This window comes from Daphnia carinata, chromosome 9, assembly GCF_022539665.2.
Source record: "Daphnia carinata strain CSIRO-1 chromosome 9, CSIRO_AGI_Dcar_HiC_V3, whole genome shotgun sequence".
NCBI lineage: Eukaryota > Metazoa > Arthropoda > Branchiopoda > Diplostraca > Daphniidae > Daphnia > Daphnia carinata.
In genome coordinates, this window is record NC_081339.1 from 3,635,821 (window position 1) to 3,662,109 (window position 26,289).

Sequence of the window (26,289 nt, forward strand, 5' to 3'; positions counted from 1 at the left end):
GTGGACCAGTTGTCCAAGTGTCGAAGTACAGAAGTCCTTGTGTCGCAAAACCTAGAGTCCTTTTGCCAAGTAGCCCAAAAGACTCTATCCCGAAGAAATCTGTGAAACCGGACTTTCATCACGTGGTAGAGAACGAAGATAGTTTTGCGCTTGTCGGACATTGAACACAGTATGTACCAGATCTTCACTAGAGACGGCGATCATGGCAGCATGCACGTTTTATACTCCCATCGATTAAAGTCTTCTGTTGCAACTGGGATTATCACATTGTCTGTGTTATGTACTGTTGCGATATATGATGCATACGTATTTAAACTACAATCGAAATTTCAGTTACATCAGCTCTAAGGTATTTTTTGGTTACCAAATATGGTAAGTGAAAGTACCACCAAATTACTGTAAGAACGCTTAGCTCCCAAGAATTGTGTTGGTTGTCAAATTAAATTTCCGTTTTGTTTCAGAATCTATTGAATGATTTCAAGCTCCAGTTTTCACTTGACAAATCCCGCTTTCTAAAAGATTGGCAGTTTGTATTACATGGATGTGCCAGGATACAATTAGGGTAACATAAATATACTTGTTACATGTATTATTAAAATATTACTGTATTGCTTTCCTATTTGATAGTTCAGAAATTTGGTGCCTAATAAGATGTCTTTGGATAATTCACATAGCTATGTGGCCTTCTGCTCTGAAGTTTCTTATGGTTTCTGCTGTTTCTGAACAGAATGTAATAGAATTTGTTAACTTGAGAGATGGGTTTCCTTTAATGATAATTTTTTAAATTTATTATAGTGGTGTTTTTGCCAGGAATCCAGCGTCTCAGGATCCAACACCCCAGGATCCAGTGAAACAAATTCTTGTATTGTCAGAAACTAATGTTTTTTTTTTTTTTCAATTTTTGTGCCCATGTTACTGATGAGATCACCATGAAGATTTAACTGCTTAAGGTATGCCACCGATATCCACAGGCGTCAAATATCGTAAACTGGGGAAAATTACTCAAAGACTAACATATATTTGGAAAAAAAAAATCCACTGGGTATATTGATTTTCCCAAACGTAATAATTATGAGCAATCACAATTTATCCAGTAGGATGCTGATTTAAATTTTGTTTGTTTTCGTGAAATCTGTGCGTTTACAAAAATGTTTTAGGGCGGTACTGTTAGGTGCAGGGCGTTCGTCTTTTTTTACAAGAATCTGGTGAACTTCGAACTTAGGGTGCTTGTTAGGGCTGCGTACCACGATTGAAAGCAATCAATTGTTTACGTGATCATGATCAATCTTTCAACAAACCAGTTAGGAATTGCCAGTAGGTTTTGGCAGGGCATCCAGTATCAACCCATTTTAAGATAAATACACTTCTTGCTGGAGTACTTAAACCATCCAATGGATGACTGATGTCTGCGGTGCCGATCGATAGTTTGTTTTCTCCGTTGTGGCACGATGGTACTGTTCCCATCGTAAGTGTTTAGTATCAACACGACGCTAGTAAGGTAAAGAATGTTTACATCCTTAATCTCCTGGTAATTTATCTTCATTTATTCTAGTACTGTTTCCTTACTTGTAACCCATAATTGCAAAAGTCTTTAACACAGTACATAAAAGCTATTTTGAATATGCTCGAGCCCTCAAATGTCATAGGTTTAATAGATTTGAATTAAGATCTGTGTATTGTGGAACTTTATGAAAGCTTACTTTAACATTAAGACTGGACACTTCAGTTTAGAAGAATATAAAATATTTATACCAGGTTTTTTTCAGGTCTAGTGGAAGTGGTAACATTTGTGTGATTAATTGTTCTGGTTTTCAGAAATTCAAAGTTTCTGCAGAATTCTGTTGCTACAGTATCAATAATATTCATGAAATGAGACGAAAAATTGATACTAACAAAGATGGCTTGTAAAAGAAGAATGAAAGAAAAAGTGTCCTTGATATTTGAACATTATAATGTAAACAATTTGAGAGCAATTTTGTAGGCAAAAGGATGCAAGTCAAACTGTTTTGCTTAATTGAAGTTATTGATAGTTGTAATGGAAGAAAACAGTTACTGAGGAAGAATAAAGGTTTTAAGCATCTTTGTGAGAGATTGTTGGTTAACTAGCTCATTATACACTTGAAGTAATAAAGCAGAAAAATTTCACAGAGTTTTAATTCAGTCCATACTTTCACGTAAGCAAACACAGATTTACATGCCTCAAAACTGGAGTATCGGGTATCTCACAAAATATGGAGTAGAATTCACGTGCTAAGAGAAACTACCAAAAAACTAAGCATGCTTGGCCGAAATGCAATATAATTTTTTTTCGTACTTTAAATTATTCGCTGTTCCAAATTTTATAGGTGTTATAAATCTCTGATTCGTTTCGTTGTGTGCTAAGTAGTTCCGTAGTTCTTCGTTACTTCCGACACACTTCCGGAAATTTGCATATAAATAGTTAGGAATCCTAAATTGAAAATCAAATTAATCAGTACCAGTGTATATAAAATTCCAGAATAGTTATCGTATGAAGATTTAAAACCTCGGTTGCTTCGCATCACAACCCAAAAGTTTTAACGCCACCGTCGTCTGTCATGTCCGCCATTAGCCCTGTCAGCATGCAAACAATTTTGCTCTGTTGTTTTTTTTTAGTTTTTCGTCTCTTTTATGCATCTATACCAACGAGTAAGTAACATACGATCATTATTTTTATTCAGGCGTTATTATTTTGCTTTATTGTTAGAATTAGGAAGATGGAAGCGTTTTATGTAAACCAGCAATGATAAGTTGAACACAGATCTAGCAAGTCAATGCTCAGTTGGTGCTTTGGAAAATGCATTGTTCTGATTTTCGTAGAATAAAATGTCTCTAAGTTCTTTCTCAGAGCCTAGCTAAATATTGTTGGCATATTTTCTGCTTGATTATTATTTGGCAGTGAATCTCTTGCATTCAATTGTAAGTAGAGTTAAAGATCGGTTGAACTGTTTCAAGAACGAGCGCACTAGTTGAGCTATCAGTATTTGACTTATTTGCCTTTTTTATCTCTATCTTATTAATATAAACTAAATCGTCTCTTAACCTTTTTCAATTTTGTATTCAATATCGTGACTTCTGTTGTACTAAACATTTGTTTGTTTGAACTTCTTGAATCTACGTTTGACTAACAAAGCTGTATGACAACTCTTTGTGACAAGCTCTTGTTGAAGGAAGACTGAAGATATGAAATGTTTGATAAGCATTTAGCGAACAGTTTTTTTTTTGAATGAAAGACTACTTTTCAGAAGTAGCATTCCCTGCCTTCAGTCAGTTTCATATTATGGCACTAGTAATCCTGGGAAACTAATCAAGCTAGTGTTCATTTTTAACTTGTATCATTTTTAAAGTCCCGGCAAACCATAGTCATACTTAGATCTCTTTTATTTAATTCCCATGTTGTTCTTTTAGCTAACTTATTTACATCTGTTACACAGGGTCAGTAAAAAAGAAAATCCTGATAGTCGCCTCATCGCCGTCTTCGCCATCGCCATCGCCATCGCCGTCTTCACCATCGCCATCCCCTTCTTCACCATCTTCGCCATCGCCATCGCCGTCTTCGCCATCGTCTTTGCCATCGCCGTCTTCACCATCGCCGTCTTCGCCATCCCATCGCCATCCCATCGCCGCCATCGCGGTCTTTGCCTTTGCCTTCACCATAAACTCATCGCCATCGGCATCGCATCGCCATCGCCGTCTTCGCCATCGCCATCGCGGTCTTTGCCTTTGCCTTCCCCATAATCTCATCGCCGTCTTCGCCTTTACCTTCGTCATCATCTCGTCGCCGTCTTCGCCTTTACCTTCGTCATCATCACATCGCCTTCTTCGCCTTAGCCTTCGCCATCATATCATCGCCATCTGCATCATTCGCCTTGGTATTGTTTTGTTTTGTTTTGCATGTTAGTGTATAAGTTAACCCGTTGGCTGCCACGCCGTTTGGTCCCATTTTTTTTTGTAGATGTAGGGACTTGGGCGCTGTTCTCCTCATGGCCATGGGGGGAACAGTCGCCATTGCGCCTAATGGCTTTATGCCATTAGGCGCTAGGCAATGCACCATTAGGGACTTCTCTTTGTCGGCACGGTGAGAGATATCCTGGGGTGTGCATTCCCAGAATGGACTCTTTCACCGTGCCAGCCCGGGCTTGTCTTCGGACAAGCCCCACCTTGGTCGGGGATCCTTCCGACTCGACGTGTAGCGAATGTAGTTTAAGCAACCTACGGGTTGCATGGCGTGGCAGCCATCGGGTTAATTTAGTTAAGTGTTTGTATGTATTTATGTATGTATTTGTATGTATATATATGTGATGTAAAATAGTGGTGGAATTGAAGGGTGGAGGTGGGACAATAAAAATAATTTCAAATTTATATATTTTTCTTGTGTATTTCATTTTACTTTATAAAGTTAGTTTTAATAGTTAACACTTACCATGTATATAACTGAATCTCAAGACGTTGACAATGTTTAGTGAACATCCCTTTTCACAGTTGAAAAAAGACATTTCCTTTTTGTCTACAAAAAACCCAAAAAGATCTTCACAATATGGCGGACTTGACTACCCAGTAGGGAACATATACAAGGTTCTTCAGGAACTTTCCTCTGTTTCTTGCGTGCGGGAGAATGATTCAACAACACAACAATGGTACTGGATGGCTTTTATTAAAATAGCACGGAATAATAATGATATTTCTTTCTTTTCCAAAGTGATTCTGCGACCACTACAGCATCCTGGTAAATCACTAGAACCTAAAAGTACAGTAACAAAGCTAAAACGACTAAATTAAATAATACCATCACTTAGAACTACCTGATAACTACTGCCTGATTACTCTGGATTTAAGACATCCAGGCTGTGATATTGATTGCAAAGGACTGTCTTCTTCGTGTAGCACCCTTGGTCCCAAATGGGTGTATTCGACTAACCGAGATCAAAAACGTGGTGGCTAAGCCAATCAATGCTGCTCCTTTGAATAATTTAAAATGTTTTACAGAATGCTTTTTGACACTAGTAGTTGCCATAATACCTTTACGAGCTTACTTCACCTTTAAGCACAGATTCAATTCACGAAATCCAGGTCTAAACACGATGAAATCAACAGTAAAATTTCTAGAAGGAAGACGTTTATTTCATGCTTCCATCCTCAGCCCGACGCCACGCGAAATAGAACAGCTGATAGAATAGCGTGAAAGAAAAGCTGACGTGGTGGCAATGACAATTGATCGGAATTAGTCACTTCTCCACAAGATGTCTTGAAAATATGCAACATAATTTCCAGCGGATGGTGCTGCAAGTTCATGAGCCTCTAGCGGCTGAAATCGAAACTATTTTTTGACATTTGATTCTCATTGTTTACTTTGTTGTTACTTTGAAAGCGTGTATTTGAGTTTACTTCGTCGGAATAGCTTGTTGTTTTTACCTCCACCACTATTATTGATGTGCAAATTTTACGCTGCTTCGTTACCAACACAAAATGTAATCTGTTGGGCATAGAACAAGGTAATATTAACGTACTTTTGGAAAACCAGGTCTCATGTTGTATCATTCTGGATAAAGCCATTGTTACAAGCGAGGTAGCATTCATTTCTCAATGCAACAAAATATTCGCAGTCTGTAACAGAAGATTTTTTTTTATTGGAATAAACCTTCAAGAAATTCTAACAAGATGTGCTATTTGCCATCAATATTCCTCAAGAATTGGATCTCCTGTTTACTTTTTTCTGGTAAGAACCATATTTGTTCCAGTATGGCCTTAATTCTGATGGCTATCAAATTAAGGGGATGGTTTTGAAACATTTGCTTTGATTATTATGTGTGTGGTAGTGCTTTGAAGTGGTATACAGGTCGTACCTGAAAACTGAACTTTACGAAGTTTGAAAGGCAATGTTATGTTAATTTACTATAGTTTAGGACTGAAACTATGCAGATCTTGTGTACCTTGTAAAGGAGAACATAGTTCATTTTTTTACTTTTCGAAATTTTAATTTTCGGTATAACTTCCGGTTTGAAATTGCTTAATAACTCACTATCTGTTGGTCTGAAGGAAAAAAGAACCACATTTGCGTAATCCTCGTGAAATTTGGGGTCGAATCCATGTGTCAGTAGAAAATACCCGAAAATCGTCAAAAATCGCAAATTTCCCTGAACTATAGTTCAGGAAAAATCGCGATTTTGGCCAAATTGGACTTTTCGCCAAAAACAAGTCAAAATAGGTCAGACACACCTTAAATTTCACGAGGATCACGAAAATCAAATTCGTTTTGTTGTGGGCCCAGTATTTCTGGAGATATAGTCTACTTTCGGTCACTTCCGGTAATTTTTTTTTTCAACTTCGCAAAAACTAAAAAATGAACATTAATATGCCAAACATATTAAGCATCTTGATCATATATGAAATGGTGTTATGGCTTCTTTCGTGCTTGTTTTTTTATTTTATTGTTGGTTGATTGATGTACTTAAGACACTACTTCGTTAACCGAGACTACTAGCATTATGTATCACGCTAATGGGAAGGTATACCTGATAAATATAGATCATAGCATGAAGATATACCACATAATATTATTATAGCCTTGTCATGCACAGCCATCTGATGTACAGTCCGCTGTATCGTATAAGTACGCTACGGATATTTTTGTAGTTATAATAGCTCTGAGGTAGAGCGTCTGACTACGGTTATCGAAAGTCAAGAGTTCGAGTCACGTATGGATCTTCTGTGCTAGAGGATTGAGTTATGGTTCCCACTGTAGACAATATTTCTTTGTCAAAAAAACGAATTACTCTATTGTATTTGTAGGTGACATTCCGAGACGGAAATATTAAATTGAGTTGGGACGCACAACAATATCATTACAAGTGCAAATAAGTTTCCTTCAAAAGACTTGGAAAAATAGTTATTTAATTGACAAGACTCATGGCTCTATGGTTGAGCATCGGCGTCGCACGCAAGATATTAAGGGTTCAATTCCCAAACGAGTCAAAGTGAAACCAAATAAATATATGTCTCTCTAATGTCAAATTAAATATACAACGATGTAATCAATTCCATATCATTAGTGCATTAAAAGTTGAAGAATCTCCATGAAGTGAGATTAAAATGCATCGTTTCATAAACAATTAAATCGTTTAATGACGAATTATTCTCCTACAATAGGGAGCAGCAATAATTGAAATGCAACATTGTGACCCAAGAAAGGAAATGTTCACATCAGAAAACAGAGAAACTGCACGAAAGTAAAAAAGACAAGTTTTGAAATTTATTTTTAAGAATTTGTATTGGCAATATTCCGCACAATTTAAAGACTTGCAACTTTGAAAGGGCAAAATAGCCGATTTCAAAGTTGCTGTCAACCAAGGTAGGGGGAGACACTACCTCAGTTGACTCACCGGGGAGATTACCCGGTGCGTGGCTAAGAGAAGCCGGAAGAAGAGCGAAGGTCGCGGACAAGCTTTTACGTGAGCGATTAACCGTTAATTCGGATTTTTGGGCAGCCCCACAGCCCTCCAATGATATCATCGAACCATGGGGACCCCCACGTCCCCTTTCCGGACAGCGCACTCACAACCGTTTACTGCTGATCACAGTAGGGGCATGACCCCCTACGGGCTTATTAAAAATTTAAGGGAAACGGGGCCACAGAAAAGAAGGGAGCCCAGATATGCACTTCAATTTATATAAATTTTAATACTTTGTTTTCAGGCAGCAGCAACGACTGAAGGTAATGGGCAGGAGGCATTTTTCAAAAATTTCTTCGGGCTTCCAACCGTTATCATTATGAAATTTGGTTCGACTAGATACCTCTTTTGATTCAGTACGATTCTTAACCTATTTAAAGAAAACGAAACATGAATCAATTTTTAAATGTTTGCCTATCAATATATATTCAATAAGGATCGGTGCAATCCTTCTTTACCTCTTGTTTTGGTGAACTACTGGAATTAATTACATTCGGCTAATGGTTTGACAGACAGTGCTTGCTTGGATGGTAAGTTGACGGGCAGCGAAGAAACTCATCATTAAGCGCCTACCATTTTCTAATACCTATGCAAATAACACAATAAATGGCATTTGAATTAGTTGTAATCATGGGTTTCCAGGCACAAAAAAAAAGACAGACTTATTGGCTGAGACGGTTCAAAACGTTCCAACTTCTTTCAGGACCCCTGCATCAGAATGACAGACTGAGGATGAGTTCGGAATTCGCGAACTGAGATAGCCAATTTCGGTAATATACTTGATCTCTTTCATACTAGGTATGTAATCTAAATTTGCTGTACAATGTACAACAAAAAATAAAGTAGTAAAATAATTCTGTATAAAAAATTTACAGAATTGCACTTTGTTACACCTATTTAGGCTTTGTTAAGTGATACTAACTTACAACATAGTCCTGGCTTTGTTAAGTGATACTAACTTACAACATAGTCCTGTAAAGTTGGTCACCAGGCATGACAAGCAATACATCTTCGATATAAACTGAGGCAGTCTTATTCAAGAATGCTTCCGTTGTCCAAACACACTGCATAGTGACTGATGAAACAGCAGAAAATCAGGATGCAGATTAACTGATTTCCAGAAATAAGTACTTTTGACGTTTGAAATTCTGATGAACTGTTTTTGCTGTTCACATTTTTCAAAATGTTAAGCACATACTTAAGGCCCCCACAGCACAGAAATTTTCCCAGTTTTGCAAACATGACCGGGACAAAAAAAAGACATATTTTTTTATTTTGATAAAACATTGCCATACCCATACCTTCTTTTTTAAAGCATTCGATCAGCTTAAAATTTAAAACCTGACCCCCGAAGTCAAATACTCCACGGTCGACAATCACAGCATCTATAAGGAACAGGAGAGGTTAAAAGTTTTCTTTCTTTAAAATTCTATTTATTTCATAACATACCGTGATAAGCTCTTCTTTTGTAATGGGCAGCCCTCTCTAAGTACTTGCATAAGTAATGCTTCAATACTAGGAACAGCTGAAACAAGAGGCTGTGAAAAAAAAAGTATCAGTACCACTGGCAAGAATGCAAACATGAAGACTTGTTAGGGACAGTATCTACAATTGGTACAAATGACAGATGGGGTGAAACCAAAATATGATGAAATATCCTGACGACGTATGGCAACCGCAAAGTACGCTACAGCGCTAGCGCGATGCAGCAAAAACATTCGGTGAGTGTATGTAGAGAATTAACTAGAAACCTGACCGGCAGATGGCGATCACAAGACGGAAAAAACCCGATATTTATTTACTTTGTTTTTTTTTTGGGGGGGGGGGGGTAAAACGGATTGCCATAAATTACATGCCTTAGAGACCAAGTGTATAACAACAAAATACAATTATCTTGGTCAATCTATGTATATGTTTGTACACTCCATGGCAAAGTACCACGAATAATTTTATAATGGGTCCTGCCCTGCCATCTATTAACAATCTATCACAGTGAAACCGCCCCTCGCCCATCCGCCATAAGCGAATCAAATCTACTTTTTGTAAAAAAAAAAAAATTGGGAGTTCGCAGAAATAGCGTTTGTATAAAGCAAATTTGTTTTTGGCAATGACGTTCTATGGCTGATGCCGGCGCTACGACAACCAATCAGAAATAAGAGAATCATCATTGCCGTCGTCTGCTGCAATCGTCGGTTTCTTTCAAACATTCGTTTTCTTAGTTCTGGACAGATTCAACTGTTGGAAACTAATTTCAACGTTCGTTCCATAGAAGAATGTACAAAGTCTTTGTCGTTAGCATTTGCGTTTTTCACCTTTCCTCTGTACTCTATGCCATTGAGGGACCGGTGTCCTTGGATCCTAAAATGAATAAACCTGATGAGAAGAAGTTCATTCCGACTAAAGAGTGGCAAGTTGTAGCTGAAGGTATTTTCTTAATTTCAGATTTTGAAACGATTATTCTTAAGCTTTCCTGTTTTTCTTTGAAGGCCAAGGGATACCCCCAGGCTTGCATGTCAGAATTGATATGCAAACTGGGGTAAAAGAAGCCAAATTGCTAGAGGAAGGAAACAATGGAGGAAGTCCAAATTCAGCCTTAATGAACACAGTACCTAGTGTAGAAGATAAAAAGGAAGAAGTCAAACCTGAGCTTGACTATTCAGAAATCAAAGAAGCATTAAAAAAGATTAAGAGTGATGCCAAAGAAACCAGTGAAGGGAACATCGGCAAGGGCTTTAGAACTTATGAGGAGATCAAAGAGGAAATGAAGAAAATTGAACAGAGCATCAAAACTGAATATGAGATTGTCAAGGAACTTGTTGCAAAATATTTGAGCACAAAAGAGGATTTGGAACGCCAGGTCATTCTGAGCGATCTGGAATTCTACGTCCACCAGTATGACAATGCCCAGGATTTTGTAAAAATGGGGGGTTTCAGTGATGTTGTGCTCCCTGCTCTGAATTCTACTAACAAAGATTTACGGAGCTCTGCAGCCTTCTTATTAGGTAAAGGACTACTAGTAACTACCATACATTAACTGCTAGTTAACTACGGGTTACCTTTGTTTTTCCAGGCTCAGCTTGTCAAAGTAACCCGAAAGCCCAAATTGCTGCAGTGGAACGAGGTGTTCTTCCTCAACTGATCAGGCTCGTTTCCTTCGATCCGAATCCCGACGTCCGTAACCGTGCACTGTAGGAGCTTCTTTATGTTTTTAAAACCTTATTGCAAACTCTTTCACTTCATACTGCCCTGTTTCTAGGTATGCAATCTCCAGTATTATTCGCCATTTCCCATTAGCCCAAAAAGACTTCATTAACCACGGAGGAATGACGGCCTTTGCTGATATCTTTCTCGCCGGCTCGGCAGATTCCCTTAAGCTACAGTTGAAAATCGTCACACTACTAGGCGATATCATTTTGGAAAAGGACATGGCAGCGCAGCGTTTGGAAGACTTCACTAAGGGCGGCTTGAGTGAAAGTACGAACGAGGCGGAGAAGGTCATGTTGGCGGAAAAATTGCGCCAATACGAGGCGGCTGGCGTCGAGAAAATGCTAGTCGAGCAGAACTTTTGCCGCCTATTGCCTCGGCTTTTGACATCCATTGGCACTGTTGATGATAAACAGGCGCGCATGGAAGATTTGAGTTTCATACAAGGCCGTCCTTTGAGAGAAGAACACGACGTTATCGAGAAGGTTCTTCAAGCAATGTTGATTCTAGCTCGATCATGCCGGACGGATTTCCAATCTGTCCGCAACCAAATTCAAACCTTGGGAGAAAGGTAGACATTTTTCCCAGCAATAAAAATTTCTCGTATGGAAAGTAACGATGAACAACTAACGTCTAGGTTTCTCTTTCTTAATTACCCAGGTACCAGGAGTTAAAAAATGTGGAGCAGGCCGAAATGAGTTCGAGGACTTTAGACGGCGAAAAAGATTCCATAGATTTATACTACAGCAAAATTCATGACATGTGTCAGCAATTGTGGATGCAATTGCAGAAAGATGAACTTTGAATATTCAATCGTTGTATTTACTAAATTAATTGTTATAAAGGCAGACTGGTTCCTTTTTCTTACGTAAACACGACTCTTCGATCGTGAGATTTTCTTTTTTTTTTTCATTCATCGTCCATTTTTATACATGCGCATTCATTCACACACAAACAGACACACTCTGTAAATTTAAATTTCGTTAACGATTCAAAAGGAAAGGGGGTGGGGGATAAAACTGGGAACATAAAAAAGAGTCTTTTTGTCTATCATTTTCTGTCGTTGTACGCACAAGGCTCCTGATCAAAAGTGTAGTGACATTTTTGTGGCTCTGCATTTTGCTCGATTGTCAACCACATCGTCATTTCCGAATGCTGGTGCGAGTAAAACGAAAAAAATTGGGCAAACCTCTCATGGAGCCCCAGCTGGGCAAAGAGCCTGACGAAGTTGAAGTACTCGAAGACCTGGACCGGGTGTTGGGCGGCGATGGTGGCGAAGGAGGCGGGTGCATGGCCGTTTGACTTTGTAGCCTCGAGCTGCTTTTATAGCCGTTATCCAGCCTGGAGTCAAAACAATTAAAATCAATGCAATTCAAGAAAAAGCCAAAATAAAAGGAGAACAGAAAGAAGAAAGACAACTGAAAAACATGGAAAACAAACGGAATATTCAACTTTAAATACGGTCCTACTAATAATTGCATCAAATCACAAAAAAAATACCGTACCCTTCTACCATTCCTATTGATCGGTTGTTGGATAAACTAAAGACTTCGTGCACCGTCGGTCTTTTGCTGTATGACTTCTGTGGCTCTTCTGTCAAACCCCACCCAAAAAAAAAAACGAGAAATGCCGGTTGAGTTGAATCGAATAAAGAAGACACTTAAAACACAGATGTTCGAACGTACCGAAAAGTGGAATATCTTCGTAGAGCGAACCGGTTCTCGGCGCCCACCGGCTGTTCGGAGAACCGTTGGTCGGTTGAGGAGAATGGATCACCATTTGACTGCGCGACACTTTCGGTCCCCATCTTTAAAAAAATAATCCATTAAATGAATTCAATTTAAAAATGTCAAAGATTTTCACGTTATCTTACGCGCTAGCGTCGATGATGCGCTGACTCAAGGCCGATATGAAACTAGTGTCGGAGCATCGGAACTCGATTCGCTTTTCCTCGCCTTCCTCATCGTCCATGGCGGTGAGTACAACCTCGCCGTGGTCGTCGACCATGGTCGCGCCCTGATTGTCAAAGAGAAATTGAAAACATGTGTTTCCGGAAGCAGTAGGAGGGTGAGGGTGAAGCGTAGTACTACGGCACGTGGCGAGGCGGTGCACACACACAAACATAAACCAGAGAAGAAAAAAAAGAAATAAGCTGATTACTTGGCCAAGCGAAACGGAAAGAAGAGGGTTCCGATTCTTGTCTTGTCGATGTTCCTTCTTCTTCCAGAAAGCCAAGTTGAATCCGCTGAGGGCCGCCAGTACGGTCGGTGGATCCGATTTGCTCGACTTGCTACTGCCGGAAGCTTTCTGAATGATTTGATAGTGATGTTTCAGCGTCACGTTGGCCGTCTGCTCAATCGATAGGCAATCTGGTTCGGCGGCAAGACGGCAGCAAAAATGGTCGAACAGCGGCAGCTGGTGGCAAGGATTTTCTAAATTCTCAAGCACTAGATCGTGAGATTTGACGGAATCATGCACCTCATCCAAGCCGAGCGTTACGGTGGCCACTAGATCGAATTTCGGTCCTCTAAAAGTGGGGAGAGATTCGAAAGTTGAGTTTCTTATGACAACATCAATCGTCCGCAAAAAAAAAAGGGAAAGAAAAGATTAGAAATGATAATATTTACATGTCGCTTTTGAGGCCGTGAGGGTCTTTCAACGTGGCCGATAATTTGCGGCCCAACGTCCGGGAAATGGACGAGTGTAGTGATTTTTGCAGCTTGCGGGGCGTTGACGCGATAGACAAATCATCCTGCAGCATGCACGAATACACTTCCAGCTTCAATTTGAAATCTGGCTGGGCAGAAGTGCTGTCGAAAATAGAAACAACAAACAAAAACAAATCATTATTCAAATGTCTGATGACACACATTCGTCTGATATTTTTGACAAATGAAAGTCTTACAAGACGAGCGCATCGGGAAAGGTGATGTCGGTAGCTGAGCGATCGACGGGCGTGATGAGCGACGTGTCCATCACCTCGGTGCCAACTTTGGCCAGGCAAAAAACAGCAAACCGTCGATAGTCGCCACGATTTTTGAAGTGGTCCGTATCTTTCCACATGAGCGGGAAGCGTAAATCCGTCAAGCCGAGTCGCGCCGGGCACGCCGATTTCCTAATAAAATTTTAAAACAAAACAAAAAAATGTATGTGGGTAATACTAGCAACGAGCGTCGCAGCTATTAATACGCGAAATCTAGACGAATGACAGCGTTCCGTTATTTTCAGTAGAAGAAGTTCAAATTGCCGCTAGACAGACGGGCCATCATTTGGTTCATCTATCTCGTCTAATTCACACAAAGCGTAACTTTTTACAGCAACACTAAAAATACAATTGAGCACAATTCTTTATACTATTTTTCAAGCTCTCCTTCCCACAATTGGTTACGTCCTTTTTTTTTTTGTTCTTACGTTCCATTTCAAAACAACACATTTCTTTATTATTATTATTTTTTTTTTAGAATTATAAATAATATCAAAGACGTACCTCGTGCGGGATGAGGACGTTGACGTCGTTACGGCGGCCGCCGGTCTCGACAGCTCACGTTTTCGCGACTGCAACTCGGTCGTGTAGACATTCATGCGTTCATTTGATGTCTGCAGCGTTTTGGCCGCTTCTAGGGCTTGACTGGGATGTTGGCAGGCGGCCAGCAATTTCGTCGTTCCCTCGCGGATGCGGATTTCGACGTCAATCTTCTGTTCCAGATCGTATTCCTGTCATTTACGTCACCAAAATAATAAGGTGATTATTATCATTTAAAATTGTTTGTTCCTTTCGCACACGAATCAAAAATAGATTTTATTTTTTGGTAAAAAAAAATAAACCGAAAAAAAAGGAACTAGAAAACAATTGAATCGCTCCTTTCTTTCGAATAATTTCGTTTTGTTTTTCTGCTGTTCTGTTTTAGAATGGACGACGCAAAATGAATGGTGTAAGTTGTTTTTAACGCGTGAGAAGCAAAGAAAGAAAAAAAAGGAGGGCGGGTGGCGCACATCAGCGGGAGGAAGGAACAAACCGAAAATGATGGGAAGGTGACGTGACAGGTTCTCGTCTTTGTACGGTATCAAAAGGTCAACTGACAGTTCGTCTCAAGTGGTGTGTGTTGGTGCGAACGAGTCGAGCAACTCACGAGTCAGTCAATTGAAACATTCTCCGACATTAAAACTTGTTTCTTCTTCTTCTTCTTTTCCAATCATTTTCTTTATCCCGGAAAAGAAAAAAAAAAAAAAGAATGCGTACGAAAAGGGACAATCAAATGGCTGACCGATTGGCCTTCAACAGCCATCCTCTTGTGCAATCTGCACACCTGTCACGTTTCATTTCATGAAGTCGTTGTCGTCGAAAGAGGCCAAAAACCGGTTGGAAAACTTCGAAAAAATATTAAAAAAAAAAAATAAATTCGACTCACGATCACGGCTCTCCCATTTTCCCCTTCATTTCTAAAGGCCACCTTTGCACAAGTAAAGAACTCGTTTCCCAAAGTCATTCGTTCACGTAACTTAGCGAAAGAAAATAAAATAAATTCGCCTGAAGCGGGTCGGCTCTCTCACACAGAACCTCCTACCACCTCCGTCCACCCACCAACCTCAAATGGCACGGCAATGGCATACATGCACGCAGAATCCGTTTAAGGAAACACTGGGAAATTCCAGGCCCCGTAAATTTCACGCAAAAAAAAAGGGGCAGAATGTGTGTGTGTGCTAACCTTCATGTGACTGGCGATTTGTCTAATGTAATACAAATCTAGGTCGTGTGTTAAAGAGCCAACAGATGAGTCAGAAATGATGGCCTGATGATTAGCCACATTGGTCGTACGCTGAACGTGCTGGTTCGACATGAACATCATGGGCAAACTTCGCCGACTTGACTTTCTGGCACTTGCCATGATTTCTTTTAATTGAAAAACAAAATGATCTTTTTTTTTCACAAAATATTTGATATCCGTTTCGTTCTTGATTTTTGCACAGGGAGGCAAACACAAACAATAAAAGATCACAAAATCAACACGAGTTGAACGCTACCACTGTATGACTTAGCAGCACGAGATTTAGCAGCAACGAGCACGTCCATCTTCCACTCCGGCCCGTCGAGCACTGGCAAATGTAAGCGACTGGAAGAACTGAACTGAACCGAACCGAACCCGACCAACCCAGAGGCGAGAAGCACAAGAGGCAACTAACACAAACTATATTGCGGCATCAACAACAGCTGAAAAATAATACATTGGTGTGTGTGTGTGTGTGTTCTTCTGTTGTTGTTTTTCTCTTTCGCTCTAAAACAAAAAAAACAACACACAGGCAATTCTTCTCTTTCCGACGAGTCACGCACTGATCGCGTAAAGCCAACAAACGCAGATAGAAAACCGGTTTCGTTTCGTGATTTTTTTCGTCTTCCAATTTTCCCAGATGCTTTGGTTATTCTTACGAGTTTTAGAGAAAATTCTCTCTCTCTCGTCTCTCGCTAGAAAATCTTTCGATTTCCCTGGTAGGCAACACCACCCTCTTCCATTGAAAGAAAAAAAAACGAAATAGAAAACTGTCTGTCTACAATGTAAAGGAAGGGACTCGGGGAAAAAAAAGAGAGAGCCTAATTAACGTGCCGGTCGTGACGTCCGACGATTTAAGAAGACGTAATCGCAGAGTCTTGGCAGCTGGCACGGTGGCACCTAAACAGCAGACGATACTAAAACTGCGCACTGTGAGTTTGCTGGACTCTCGGTTCTTACCAACAAGGTACGCACACGTAAAGGTGTATGTATATTTATACCCCCCTTTTTTTTACGTTTTCATAGTCTGTGTGAGTTATGAAATAAGCACATGGGGCGGAGTGGGGGAGTCAGGGCTGAATGGCTGGCGGCCGGTGGCGACGTCGTTGGGGGAGGGAGGAGTGTAAAAGAAGGTCTCTCCGTCTTTTTAACCGCTATATTTCCCTGGAGGCCCTTGCCCGGCCTACCCAGCCATTCACTTTCGTTCGTGAAGAAAAAACGAGGGGAGGGAGTCGAAGACCAGCTAAATCAACATTGTGCTTAGATTTTACATTTTAAGAAAAATAAATAAAATCTTTTTGAAAAAAGGGGGAAGCTAAAGAAAATGCTAATCCGACGTTGGATGAGAGCGTCACGGGGGGAAAATCGTAAATTAAAAAATAGTCACTGTCTATCTCGACTTGTTTTTTTGTTTCCCCTTCTCTTCGGCATCGTGTACAGAGAAAAGCCGCCTTTATCGGATACCCCGTGTTTGTGAGTGTGCGTATAAATATAAATGATAATATACGAAGGCAACGCACGCGAGAAATAGACGGCCGTCAATCCCGAACTTAGCAGCAGCCGCCGGGTTGACGAAGATGCCAGTTGTTTTCGTCGTTCTTCTTGTTTTGTTTTTTAACAATTGCGTTCTATCTGCGTTCACACAGTCGCACGATATCTTGGCACACGAGACGTCTCCTCCCTCCCGAAAACGAGGAAGAAGAGAAAAGTTATTTCCATGTGTCTGTTCTAACATTGAAACGACAAACGCTTTCAATCTTTCTGGGACTTTCTTTTTTTTTTCTATCTTCTCTTTGCCCTTTCGTCTATTTCCGGTTAAAGGCGGTATTGACAAGTGGCGTCACGAGATCGCCATTGCCCAACTATCAAGTCGGTTGGTTCATTTCCGGCTTTAGGGGAAAAAAAAATCTCGTTTAACACGAATAAACAAAATAATTAGTCAATAACACACTATAATAACACGATTTCATTTGTCCCCTGTTTTATAATTTTTTTTTTTTTCGTTTTCATCATTTGTCCAGGTTGTTTCACAGCGTGTTGCGTGTACGTTCTACTCCCGTAAAAATAACTCGGGTCGATACTAAAAATAAAAATTGACACACTACACTGTTGGTGGTCCTTTTTTCGTCCTCAACTGTCTCTCGCACGTTTTCAACTTGTCCTAACTCCGTGAGAAAATTTTGATATACATAACGTATACATTGAACATATAAGACTGGTGGGGGGGGGGAGTAAGAAAAATAAAGGTATTCCTGGTATCTTGGCACACACAGAAAAAAAAAAGGCCGTCGTTTAAATAACTTTCTTCTTCTTAATCTCAACAAAGTCTTCAAAATTCTTCTTTTTTTTTTATTCTCTTCTTCATTCCTTTTTTTTTTTCAGTTATTCAACATGAAAGAAGATGGAAGAAGAAGAAGAAGAAAGTCATTATAGGCTTAGAATGTGCAGCCGGAGCAGACCCTTCTCTCTCTCTCTCCGGTAAGTACTAAGCACATCATCGATCGTGTGCGGATAGTATGGATATATACATGAAACAGGAAACCCCCCTCCCCTTCTCCTTTCTCCTCCCTATATACACTTCACACACTTGTGGACTCGTGTGTGTTGTTTCTTTTTCGCCCTTCGGCGTGTTAGCACATCCCGAAGAAGAAGATTCTCTCTTCCAGATGGTTTCTTGTGTATGCTACTAACGCCTATAGAAGATGGACAGGACAAAAAAGAAAGAAGGAGCCCTACCCCCCCCCCCCCCCCAACAGAAAAAAAAAAAGAAAACGGCCGAGGACATCCCGCGGCCAGAATTTCAATATTTGTCGCATCTATAATCTCTTTCATTCCATCTCTCTTTCTCTCAGTGTCTCGAAAGACATATACGGTCTAAGTGAAATTCAAACAAACTCTACAGACAGAAAGAAAAAAAAACCTTCTCTTTTTTCTCATTTGAATATGCAAATGACAATAGGCGTAGATAGTGATATTCTCGTTAAGAGAAACGTGAAGTTAAAAAAAAAATACTCGAAAAAAAGAAGAGAGAACACCCACAGCAAAACGAAAAACGACCAATTTTCCCCTTCGCTATTCATAAATCACTCGATTTTGGGTACGTACACCCTCGGTGCTGGTCAGGGCAGTCTCTCACAACATAACGCAGATGTGCGTGCGGAGGCAGTTTCTCTCTCTCTCTAGACTCGGTTACGCAGACAATCGGCCGATTCTTGTCTTCTTTCTTTTCGCACACACAGATTTAGAGACGCCAAGTTGGTCGTGGAAGGAACTAGTTCGGCGCATTGGCAGCTGGCCAGAAATCATAAAGTCAAAGAAAAACTCTTTCTTTAAAATGTAAAAAAGAGTGGACAGCACAGATGTTGGACGGTTGGGGTAACTGGAAAGAGGTCGATAAAAAAAAAATACGAAAAAGGGGAAAATCCATCTGTTGTTTTGGGCCGCCTAAACAAGGGCGTCTACTAACATTTGCGTGTGGCCTCTCTCTCTCTCTCTCGCCTGTATCATCAGCTCGGACATGAAAAACGCGCTTCGTTATACAACGCACACACAAAATAGATAGCCTCGCTCTCTAACACACCGGTGTCCGTGTGTGTATACAACAACCAGTGCCGAACACACACACACGGACATTTTCTAATTCAAGCGAAACGAACAACGCACCCATCCTCATATGTCTAGAAATGTGTGCACCGCATAGCCCTCAAGGATATGTTGTTGTTGTGGGGGGGTGCTCAACTCTCAGCTGGACCTCTTGGCTCTTTTATGGCCCTTACCTTCGTAGGTTGGGGCGGTCGTCTTTTCGATCGTTTGGACTCGATGGCAAACAACTGGCCATCCTCCTTTGCAACGAATTGTTGCCCCGGTGGCCGATCATCTTGTAAGATGTTAAACAGGGACCTACTGCGATGCTGGAGCGGCGGATACGGAGTCGGATGGGATGGCGGCAGCATCACCAAATCCAGCTGACTTTGATGATTTTTCATCAGCAGCAAATCGATTGAAAAACGCAACCTGCTAGCCCAATAAAGACGACGGGTTTCCGATTCGGATCCAAACGAGTACAACAGACTTTCGTGGCTGGTATCCATCGAGGATGACACAGGATTGAGTGGCATCTCTGGCTATCGCGATGGACGCAACACGACTGACAAAACCCCTACACTGAAAAGAGTTTTGGGATGAAGAAAAAAAAAAAAATGGTCGCATCACAGGAAACCCAAAGAGCAATAACCAAAAAACATTGGAGGAGAGTTTGGTCTTCCGAAACGCTTTTCTGAATTTGATACTCGCTCGAGTGGCTTCATGGTGTTGGAAGAAAAAAGGAGAGTGAAGGGTCTTTCCAGAAGACTCGGAAAGAAAGAGAATTTAGACGGACATTTTCGATCGGCTTTTTTCTTTCTTCTTATGAATACGAACCCGTTCTGTTTACTCATTTCACTTTTTTTGCTGAAAAAAAAAAAAAAATACAATAAATAAAGAGAAACAGTTTCTTGTTTTAAAGGCTAACTGATTTTCTTTATTTTTTTTTTTTTGTATTTTACGTTGGGACATCCTCCCCTCTTTTGTGTGTCTGCGGTTATGTAACCGCGACAGGCCATGAACGCTATCGTCGCTGTCAACATCTTTGTCCCGACGGTTTGACAAAAAATAAATAAAAAAAAAAAAGGGGGAGAGACGGAGAAACAAAAGAGAAAACCGGGAGTGTTTGGGAACGCGCTGATAAAACAGTTTTTGTCGGTCGAAAGATTTCCCAAATAACATGGTATAGTACTCTTTTAGTTGACTTTTCCTTTTTCATCTCTACCCTAACCCGCAGACGGGAAAAAAAAATTAACAAAATGCTTTACATATATTTAGATTGGGACGTGTTGTTTCACGGCGTGCCTTCCGACAGGCTGAACGATCAGATCGACGGTATGTGAACAGGTTCACTGTTCTAAGAAAGCGAGGAGGAACAAGAAAAAGAGCTCATTAACACTAAAAATAGAGACTTTTTAGGATGGCTGGTGTAACCCTGTCCCATTTACAAGGGCCTGACAGGTTGGCAGGCTATTATATAGCTCAACAGTTTACAAATGATTCAATAAGCCTGGCTGGTTTCGTCAGAAGGAGACAAGTGCATAATCTTGGTAAGGGAGTGATCTGAAATTCAAAAGATTCAAATGAACTGGAGGGCACATCTATGATAAGCTGATAAATAAACGGATCACATTTCTAGATGAGGTGGCTTATCTCTTCAACTATCGTCATTTGAACTCTGGACTTGAGATTCAGAAAACTCTTTGGGGTTAGAAAGCAAAAACACCATGATTGAAAACTGGAGATAAGATTGCGAGACTGTGTCTGTTAATCTGGGCCGATGTTAGAGCTTTCCATGTTTGACAAGTAAGGTCATCAAAATAGTACTTAAAAAAAGGAATGCTGTCCTATGTATCTGCCAAGCAGTCTGGGACTAAAGAATGGTTATGCAAGATATATGCCTCTTTAAAATGATAAAAAGAAACCACAAGTATCACAAAGGCTTTTCCTTTTCCTGTGTGTAGTAATGCACATTGTCAATGACATACCTTGGTCCTGAGGAAACGTTGCGAATCACGTCGGCGAAGGGAGGCCTTGAAGTTTGACACATGTTTCAAATAAATCGGGCTTTGGTGTTCGCCATTCTCGGTTTTCCCCTGCTTTCTAGGCCCCATTTTCGTGAAAACTATTAATGCAAACGAACCCTCAATGGCGGTTTAACACCTGTTCTACTGATGGAAGAGGGAAAACGGTTATTTTTTGAAAAAATTTCAATGACATTCCATTTCGTTGTTCGAAATGGGGCGTAGTTGCCAAACGTACAATTTTGGCAAAGGTCTTTTCTCGTTTTTGTTATTTACATATTTTCATTGCCTTATTATACGTAGTTCCTTCTACGCCTAAAAGGTTCACTCATTAAAAATTTTCCTATTTTCTTTTTATAGACCATAACGATAAATATTTTTAGTGTTGTCAAGTGCCATTTCTGATATTTATAGCACATTTTTGACGAACAATAAAAGAAATTTTATCGTTTCTGCAGAGTATCGTCCCTCTAGAGATAATTTGCACTTCTTCAGCCTTTGAATCAAACAGCCCCGGAGGTCGGATTTTGCTAAAATTCCCCGTGAATGTGTTATTAAGGATATTAAAGAAAAGAACGTTCGGTGAATTGTCAAACTTTCACCATACGCTAACGACACCTACCGGCCAATTTTGAAAAATATTTGAACGGACGTGTATAGCCAAAAGAAAAAGAAATGAAATTATAATCAAGAACATTCTGCCACCGTTCTCATCGCCAGAAATGTGCCACTTACAGAATAACCTCTGCAACGTCCTCGAGAATAGTTTGTTTACTAAATACATAGAATTTGAGATAAACAAAACAAAAATGACGCCAACAGAAGATTGCGGGACTAGGCGGGTGGGAGCTCGTTGAAGAAGGGTGGCGCTATTATTTACCATATCACAAGTAAATTAAATTAAAATTACTGTAACACAATTGTTATTTCTTCACTTCTTATGTTGGAAGTCCAATTTTTTAAAAATTACGAAAGCAAACAGAGTTCATTGGCTCATAATGATCATCTTTTCAGCTCCGGGATGAGAGCGTGTAAAAAAAAACGGGATAACGGCGACTGGCGATTTGCGGACGTGTGGGACGCTCGCCGAAACAACCAGCCAACGGGAGGGGCGAAAAGGCAGACTGGCCAAGAAGAATCTGATCTGTTAAACGAATGAAAATGTTTCAGCTGAGCAAAAAAAAAATAAAAAATTGACACACTTGCAATAAGAAAAAGTCCGCTGCGATTAAGGAAGTGGCTGGAACCCAATTTCCGTGGTTCAACATCCTTCGCTTGAGATCTCGCACGTCAGTCTACTTGAAGTAATAAGGCGTGAGAGAAGCAGTTGATTGCTAGTTGTCGTCCCTTGATTGTGTAAACTTCAATTTGTGAGTCCGTCTTAAACTTGTTTGCTCGATCCTCCGAATTGATAACGTTGTCTTGTTATAGATTCCAAATCGCCCTTGTCATTTTTCATTTCCCCATTTCTTTTTCTTTCGGCTTTCCAAGGACGTGGACGATATTCATCAACAATCCATCATGTGGAAATTCGCTATTATCTTGGCCTTCGCTATCGCAATGAACATTCCTGTCTATGCCGAAGAAACGGCGGATGAAATCGAACATGACGAGGCCATGGGCGAGTGCGGAACTTGCCGGAAAGAGGAATGCCCACCCGCGACGGACTGCCGAGCCGGTTTTGTTTTAGACAAATGCGGATGTTGCAACGTCTGCGGCCGCATCGAAGGAGAAAAGTGCGATAATTACACTCTACCGCTACCGTACAAGGATTACTACGGGTTTTGCGGCGACAATATGGCTTGCCTACTTCGCAATGATCTTGAAGACATGGTCCGTATTTACATTTTGGCATGTTTTCTTTTTTTTAAGTTGGAATTCCTTAGAAGGAGGGGGGGGCATATGACGTGAAAAATTCAAAGCAATATATTTACAGGAAAAGCAGGGCTTGGATTTCGATACAAAAAATGAAATCGTCCCGAAATAAAACCCATCAAAGTCAACAGTGAATTCCATCCAGCTTTCACGCAGGCTATCGCCTTTGCAAACTTTTCCATTTACGGGTTTTTGATTTATTGAATAGCATTGGCTGGCCTTTTCTTTTTTTGAAATAATGTTTTACATGTCCGATCGATATGCTCATACATGATTTGCCTATATATGCGGTATCACATGCAACCAGCAACTCGACATATCAAATACGGTTCGTGAATTGCCAAATTTCTAAACCGGCAATCATTTCAATGCAAATTGAGGCTATCGCGCATTTGCGTCAAAAGACTGCCAAAATCACGAAAACGTTTAATCATTTCTCTGCTTGTGTATATGTATGCAGTCCCGTCAAATATTGCAAATATCAGACTAATTCAATTTTGAATTTTAAAATCCAGCCAAGCGTCAATTTGCCGAGGGATATGAACCAGTTAAAGCCAAACATGTGCTACGAGTACATATGCGCACTTGGATAATGGGCAACCTTGATATGTAGTCTCTTGTTATTTTCATTTCTCTCTCTTTTTTTTTGTGGTCATTTTTATTATCATCCATTTCAAAATGGAGATGACCATGAAAGGCAAATACCGAGGTTCTACGAAAAAACCCAAAAGTAATGGTAACACTGATTGACTTTGATGGCTATCCTTTCGCTAGAAATTGCGAAACTAGAAATTGCTTTTTCCCCATTTCCTTTTGAATTATGTTTCTCTTTTTTTTTTTGGGTCACTAAAAGGACATTAACGAGGCGTTATGCTACTGTAAAAAACCGGGGGCGGTATGCGGGACGGACCTTCGGACCTACGCCTCCGTGTGCAAACTCCGTCAGGAGGCCATCCAGCGAGGGGACGACGATGTGACAGTCAAGGAATGGGGACCCTGCGAAACTCGTAATGTCAAACCCACAAGAAAACGAAGAAATTTCTTTTGATTGTTTGATTATTTTCGTTTGACGGACGGCGGTGTGAGTGTAGAACCGATCATTTCGTCCGCGCCGGAAAATGTGACGGCCAACATTCACGACGATTTGGCGTTGAGCTGCGAAGCCCGCGGCTACCCAATACCTTCTCTCATTTGGGAATTTGAATCGGCCGCCACCGGCAAGAAAACCAAATTGCCCGGTAAAATAAAAAAAAAAGAGAAAGTGCTAATTGACTAAAAATATCGGCTATCAATTAATTAACAAACATCGGGCGGACTAATGTTCTTGGAAATGCGATTCCTCATTTTGCTTGCTGATTGGTTTTGACAGGGGACGATCAAATGATTGCTTTGCAAGTTCGAGGAGGACCCGAGCCTTACATGATCTCTTCGTGGATTCAAATTCTTCGTGTACGCTCAACTGATGCTGGAATCTTCAGCTGCACGGTGGTCAGCAAAAAGGGTATCGTTCGTGCCGAGGGTACGGTCACCGTTGCCAAGGTAAGTTTGATGAATCTTTTTCCGACGATTATTTTTAATCGTTTTTTGCCAACTATTTTAAAGCGTGTGAAAATCAAGAACCAACCGAAAACTGCAGCGCCAACGACTCCTGTTCCAGCTCCTCTGCCCGTCTCAACCGCTGCCAGCTATAATAACGGACCAAGGTTGAATTTTAAGAAGAGCAATCCGGGCATCAATAAAAATAGATCGGCACGCAAACAACCCGTCTACGAGCCATCAGGATAACAACAAACAGTTTAACAAACAAGGTCTGCAAAAATACACGCCTTTCTATCGTATACGCCGTCGTTAATAATAATTCACGTGATGCGACCTTCTTAATATGCTTCGGCTTGCCTTTTAGTTAGCTGTCTAACATGTACGCGTATGTAGCAAGCGTCTGCGAAAGCCGACGCTATATAAAATTTGGTTATTGGGCTATGTTATTATGCATGCTAAAACATTCCTTGTGTGTCTGCGCGTGTGTCTGCCGATCGATAATCCAATTAATTTGATGCCACCAAACTGCTGAGCTGCTAACAACATCAAACGAGGAACTCGGAAAAGCCAACGCATACGTCGAGTTAAATGATAGAAAATTGTTTAGCTTTTTTTTTTGATCCTGACGAAATGTAATTCGTTATGTAAACGCTAGATGCCTTCGTGATTGTTGTGCACGAAAGAAAAAAGTTTGCACGCAGTGACTGTGAATGTCCCCTAAAGCATTAGCAAATCATGCTTAAAAAACAAATGAAACGCGTAAATTTTTTTTTAATTCTAAGGGACCTTGATTTTAATTCGTTGATTTTAATTCAATTTTGTTGGCAATTTATTGCCGTGACAGGATAACCGTCAGCGAACGATTCCTCGAGTTTGACAAAGTGGCAGCGTTCGAAAGCTTCGGAATACTTAACGAAAAACTTTTTTTTTTTTTAACTATATAACCTTATTAATACATTGATTAGCTTTATTTTTCCTACTTAAACGTTTCAAACGGCTTCTTATTCCTCAGGAGAAATTTCCAATCAACTTTTACCAATTTCAACAGTCAGATGTTTCCCTCTTGAATTTCTTGCCTCCTCCCAAAAATGAAATCGTCTAATAATCATATAATATACATTTGTATCTCACTTCGATTATTTCTTTCTTTTTTTTTCAAATCGAAAGACAATCCAGTCATCCGTGTAACTGCCTAATTGATGAAAAGAGATCGTGATTGTTACGTACCAACCCGTTTGATCTCTTCTGCCCCAACCTCGTTATTGTCATCGTCCGTAACTATGACAAGACTAACCAGATATCCCGAAAAAAAACGAACTATATAACAACCGAAAATTCATCCAACTATTACCTGAAAGAAACAAAAACAAAGACAACTACAAAGTAGGGAAGAATGAGTTTCAAACTCAAATAGGCAAAGTGTGCGTAGCCATATAATAGCGATTATCTGTTTGACCGATCGAAAGACAAGTCGCTGACCTATATGGACAAACAAGGTAAGAAATAGGGAGACAGAGAAAGAAGACTAAAAAGACGAAGATAAGGAAACGTTAACCATATACCTGTGATTTCTACGTCGCCTTCCTTCCTTTAAGAGTGTCCCCAATTCACGTGACATCGACGACAGCATCACGTGGAAGTTTCGCCTTTAGGCTTCTCCCTGGAAAAACCCCTGCAACAGCGAATGCATTTTCCTTTTCAACCCCGGTGTGCGTTTAGAAACACCTGGAGTTCCTCCCCTTTTTTTTTTGTTTCTCTTAAACACAGACAAAGAAGGAAGAGAAAGGAAAAAGCTCATTTGATAGTTCCTTTCTAAAAACATTAGTGGCATAT

The 26,289-nt window shown here is 40.3% G+C and overlaps 5 protein-coding genes and 3 long non-coding RNA genes across 12 annotated transcripts in view; 4 read left to right on the forward strand and 4 right to left on the reverse strand.

Moving 5' to 3' along the window:
- The window catches only part of LOC130688668 (uncharacterized), a 77,513-nt gene that overhangs the window by 34,257 nt on the left and 16,967 nt on the right, over positions 1–26,289 (reverse strand). The window lies entirely within an intron of this gene.
- Positions 108–1,241, forward strand: LOC130688663 (uncharacterized). 3 transcript variants are annotated; one of them, XR_009000477.1, is made up of 4 exons: positions 108–398; positions 462–562; positions 628–730; positions 796–1,241. XR_009000477.1 is itself a non-coding variant. In XM_057511662.1 (4 exons), exons 1-4 carry the CDS (start codon positions 296–298, stop codon positions 877–879), a joined length of 342 nt encoding a protein of 113 aa, XP_057367645.1. In that variant the 5' UTR covers positions 108–295; the 3' UTR covers positions 880–1,241. The 3 variants fall into 3 exon arrangements, 1 of the variants encoding a protein (XP_057367645.1); XR_009000476.1 differs by having other exon boundaries at positions 108–372; XM_057511662.1 differs by having other exon boundaries at positions 108–349.
- On the forward strand, positions 2,594–4,332 carry LOC130688660 (actin-fragmin kinase-like). The gene is made up of 2 exons (XM_057511660.2): positions 2,594–2,667; positions 3,453–4,332. The coding sequence occupies exons 1-2, from the start codon at positions 2,601–2,603 to the stop codon at positions 3,917–3,919; spliced, it is 534 nt and encodes a 177-aa protein (XP_057367643.1). The 5' UTR covers positions 2,594–2,600; the 3' UTR covers positions 3,920–4,332.
- Positions 4,652–5,187, reverse strand: LOC130688667 (uncharacterized). Its single transcript, XR_009000478.1, has 3 exons — positions 5,038–5,187; positions 4,821–4,977; positions 4,652–4,759 (listed from the first exon to the last, which is right to left on the reverse strand). It is a non-coding gene; the product is annotated as an uncharacterized LOC130688667 (long non-coding RNA).
- LOC130688669 (uncharacterized) lies at positions 7,306–8,663 on the reverse strand. The gene is made up of 4 exons (XR_009000480.2): positions 8,430–8,663; positions 8,129–8,282; positions 7,925–8,052; positions 7,306–7,836 (listed from the first exon to the last, which is right to left on the reverse strand). It is a non-coding gene; the product is annotated as an uncharacterized LOC130688669 (long non-coding RNA).
- Positions 9,646–11,562, forward strand: LOC130688654 (nucleotide exchange factor SIL1-like). Its single transcript, XM_057511650.2, has 5 exons — positions 9,646–9,890; positions 9,953–10,468; positions 10,537–10,654; positions 10,723–11,241; positions 11,331–11,562. Exons 1-5 carry the CDS (start codon positions 9,740–9,742, stop codon positions 11,473–11,475), a joined length of 1,449 nt encoding a protein of 482 aa, XP_057367633.1. The 5' UTR covers positions 9,646–9,739; the 3' UTR covers positions 11,476–11,562.
- On the reverse strand, positions 11,471–21,234 carry LOC130688652 (rhotekin-like). 3 transcript variants are annotated; one of them, XM_057511648.2, is made up of 9 exons: positions 21,007–21,234; positions 14,158–14,384; positions 13,576–13,785; positions 13,298–13,480; positions 12,831–13,197; positions 12,544–12,686; positions 12,356–12,477; positions 12,176–12,263; positions 11,471–12,011 (listed from the first exon to the last, which is right to left on the reverse strand). In XM_057511648.2, exons 1-9 carry the CDS (start codon positions 21,130–21,132, stop codon positions 11,813–11,815), a joined length of 1,665 nt encoding a protein of 554 aa, XP_057367631.1. In that variant the 5' UTR covers positions 21,133–21,234; the 3' UTR covers positions 11,471–11,812. The 3 variants fall into 3 exon arrangements, with proteins under 3 accessions (XP_057367631.1, XP_059352944.1, XP_057367630.1); XM_059496961.1 differs by lacking the exon at positions 21,007–21,234 and adding an exon at positions 19,213–19,569; XM_057511647.2 differs by lacking the exon at positions 21,007–21,234 and adding an exon at positions 15,377–16,001.
- On the forward strand, positions 22,278–25,586 carry LOC130688656 (insulin-like growth factor-binding protein-related protein 1). Its single transcript, XM_057511655.2, has 7 exons — positions 22,278–22,412; positions 22,534–22,875; positions 23,771–23,924; positions 24,009–24,155; positions 24,287–24,456; positions 24,520–24,725; positions 25,301–25,586. Exons 2-6 carry the CDS (start codon positions 22,564–22,566, stop codon positions 24,700–24,702), a joined length of 966 nt encoding a protein of 321 aa, XP_057367638.1. The 5' UTR covers positions 22,278–22,412; positions 22,534–22,563; the 3' UTR covers positions 24,703–24,725; positions 25,301–25,586.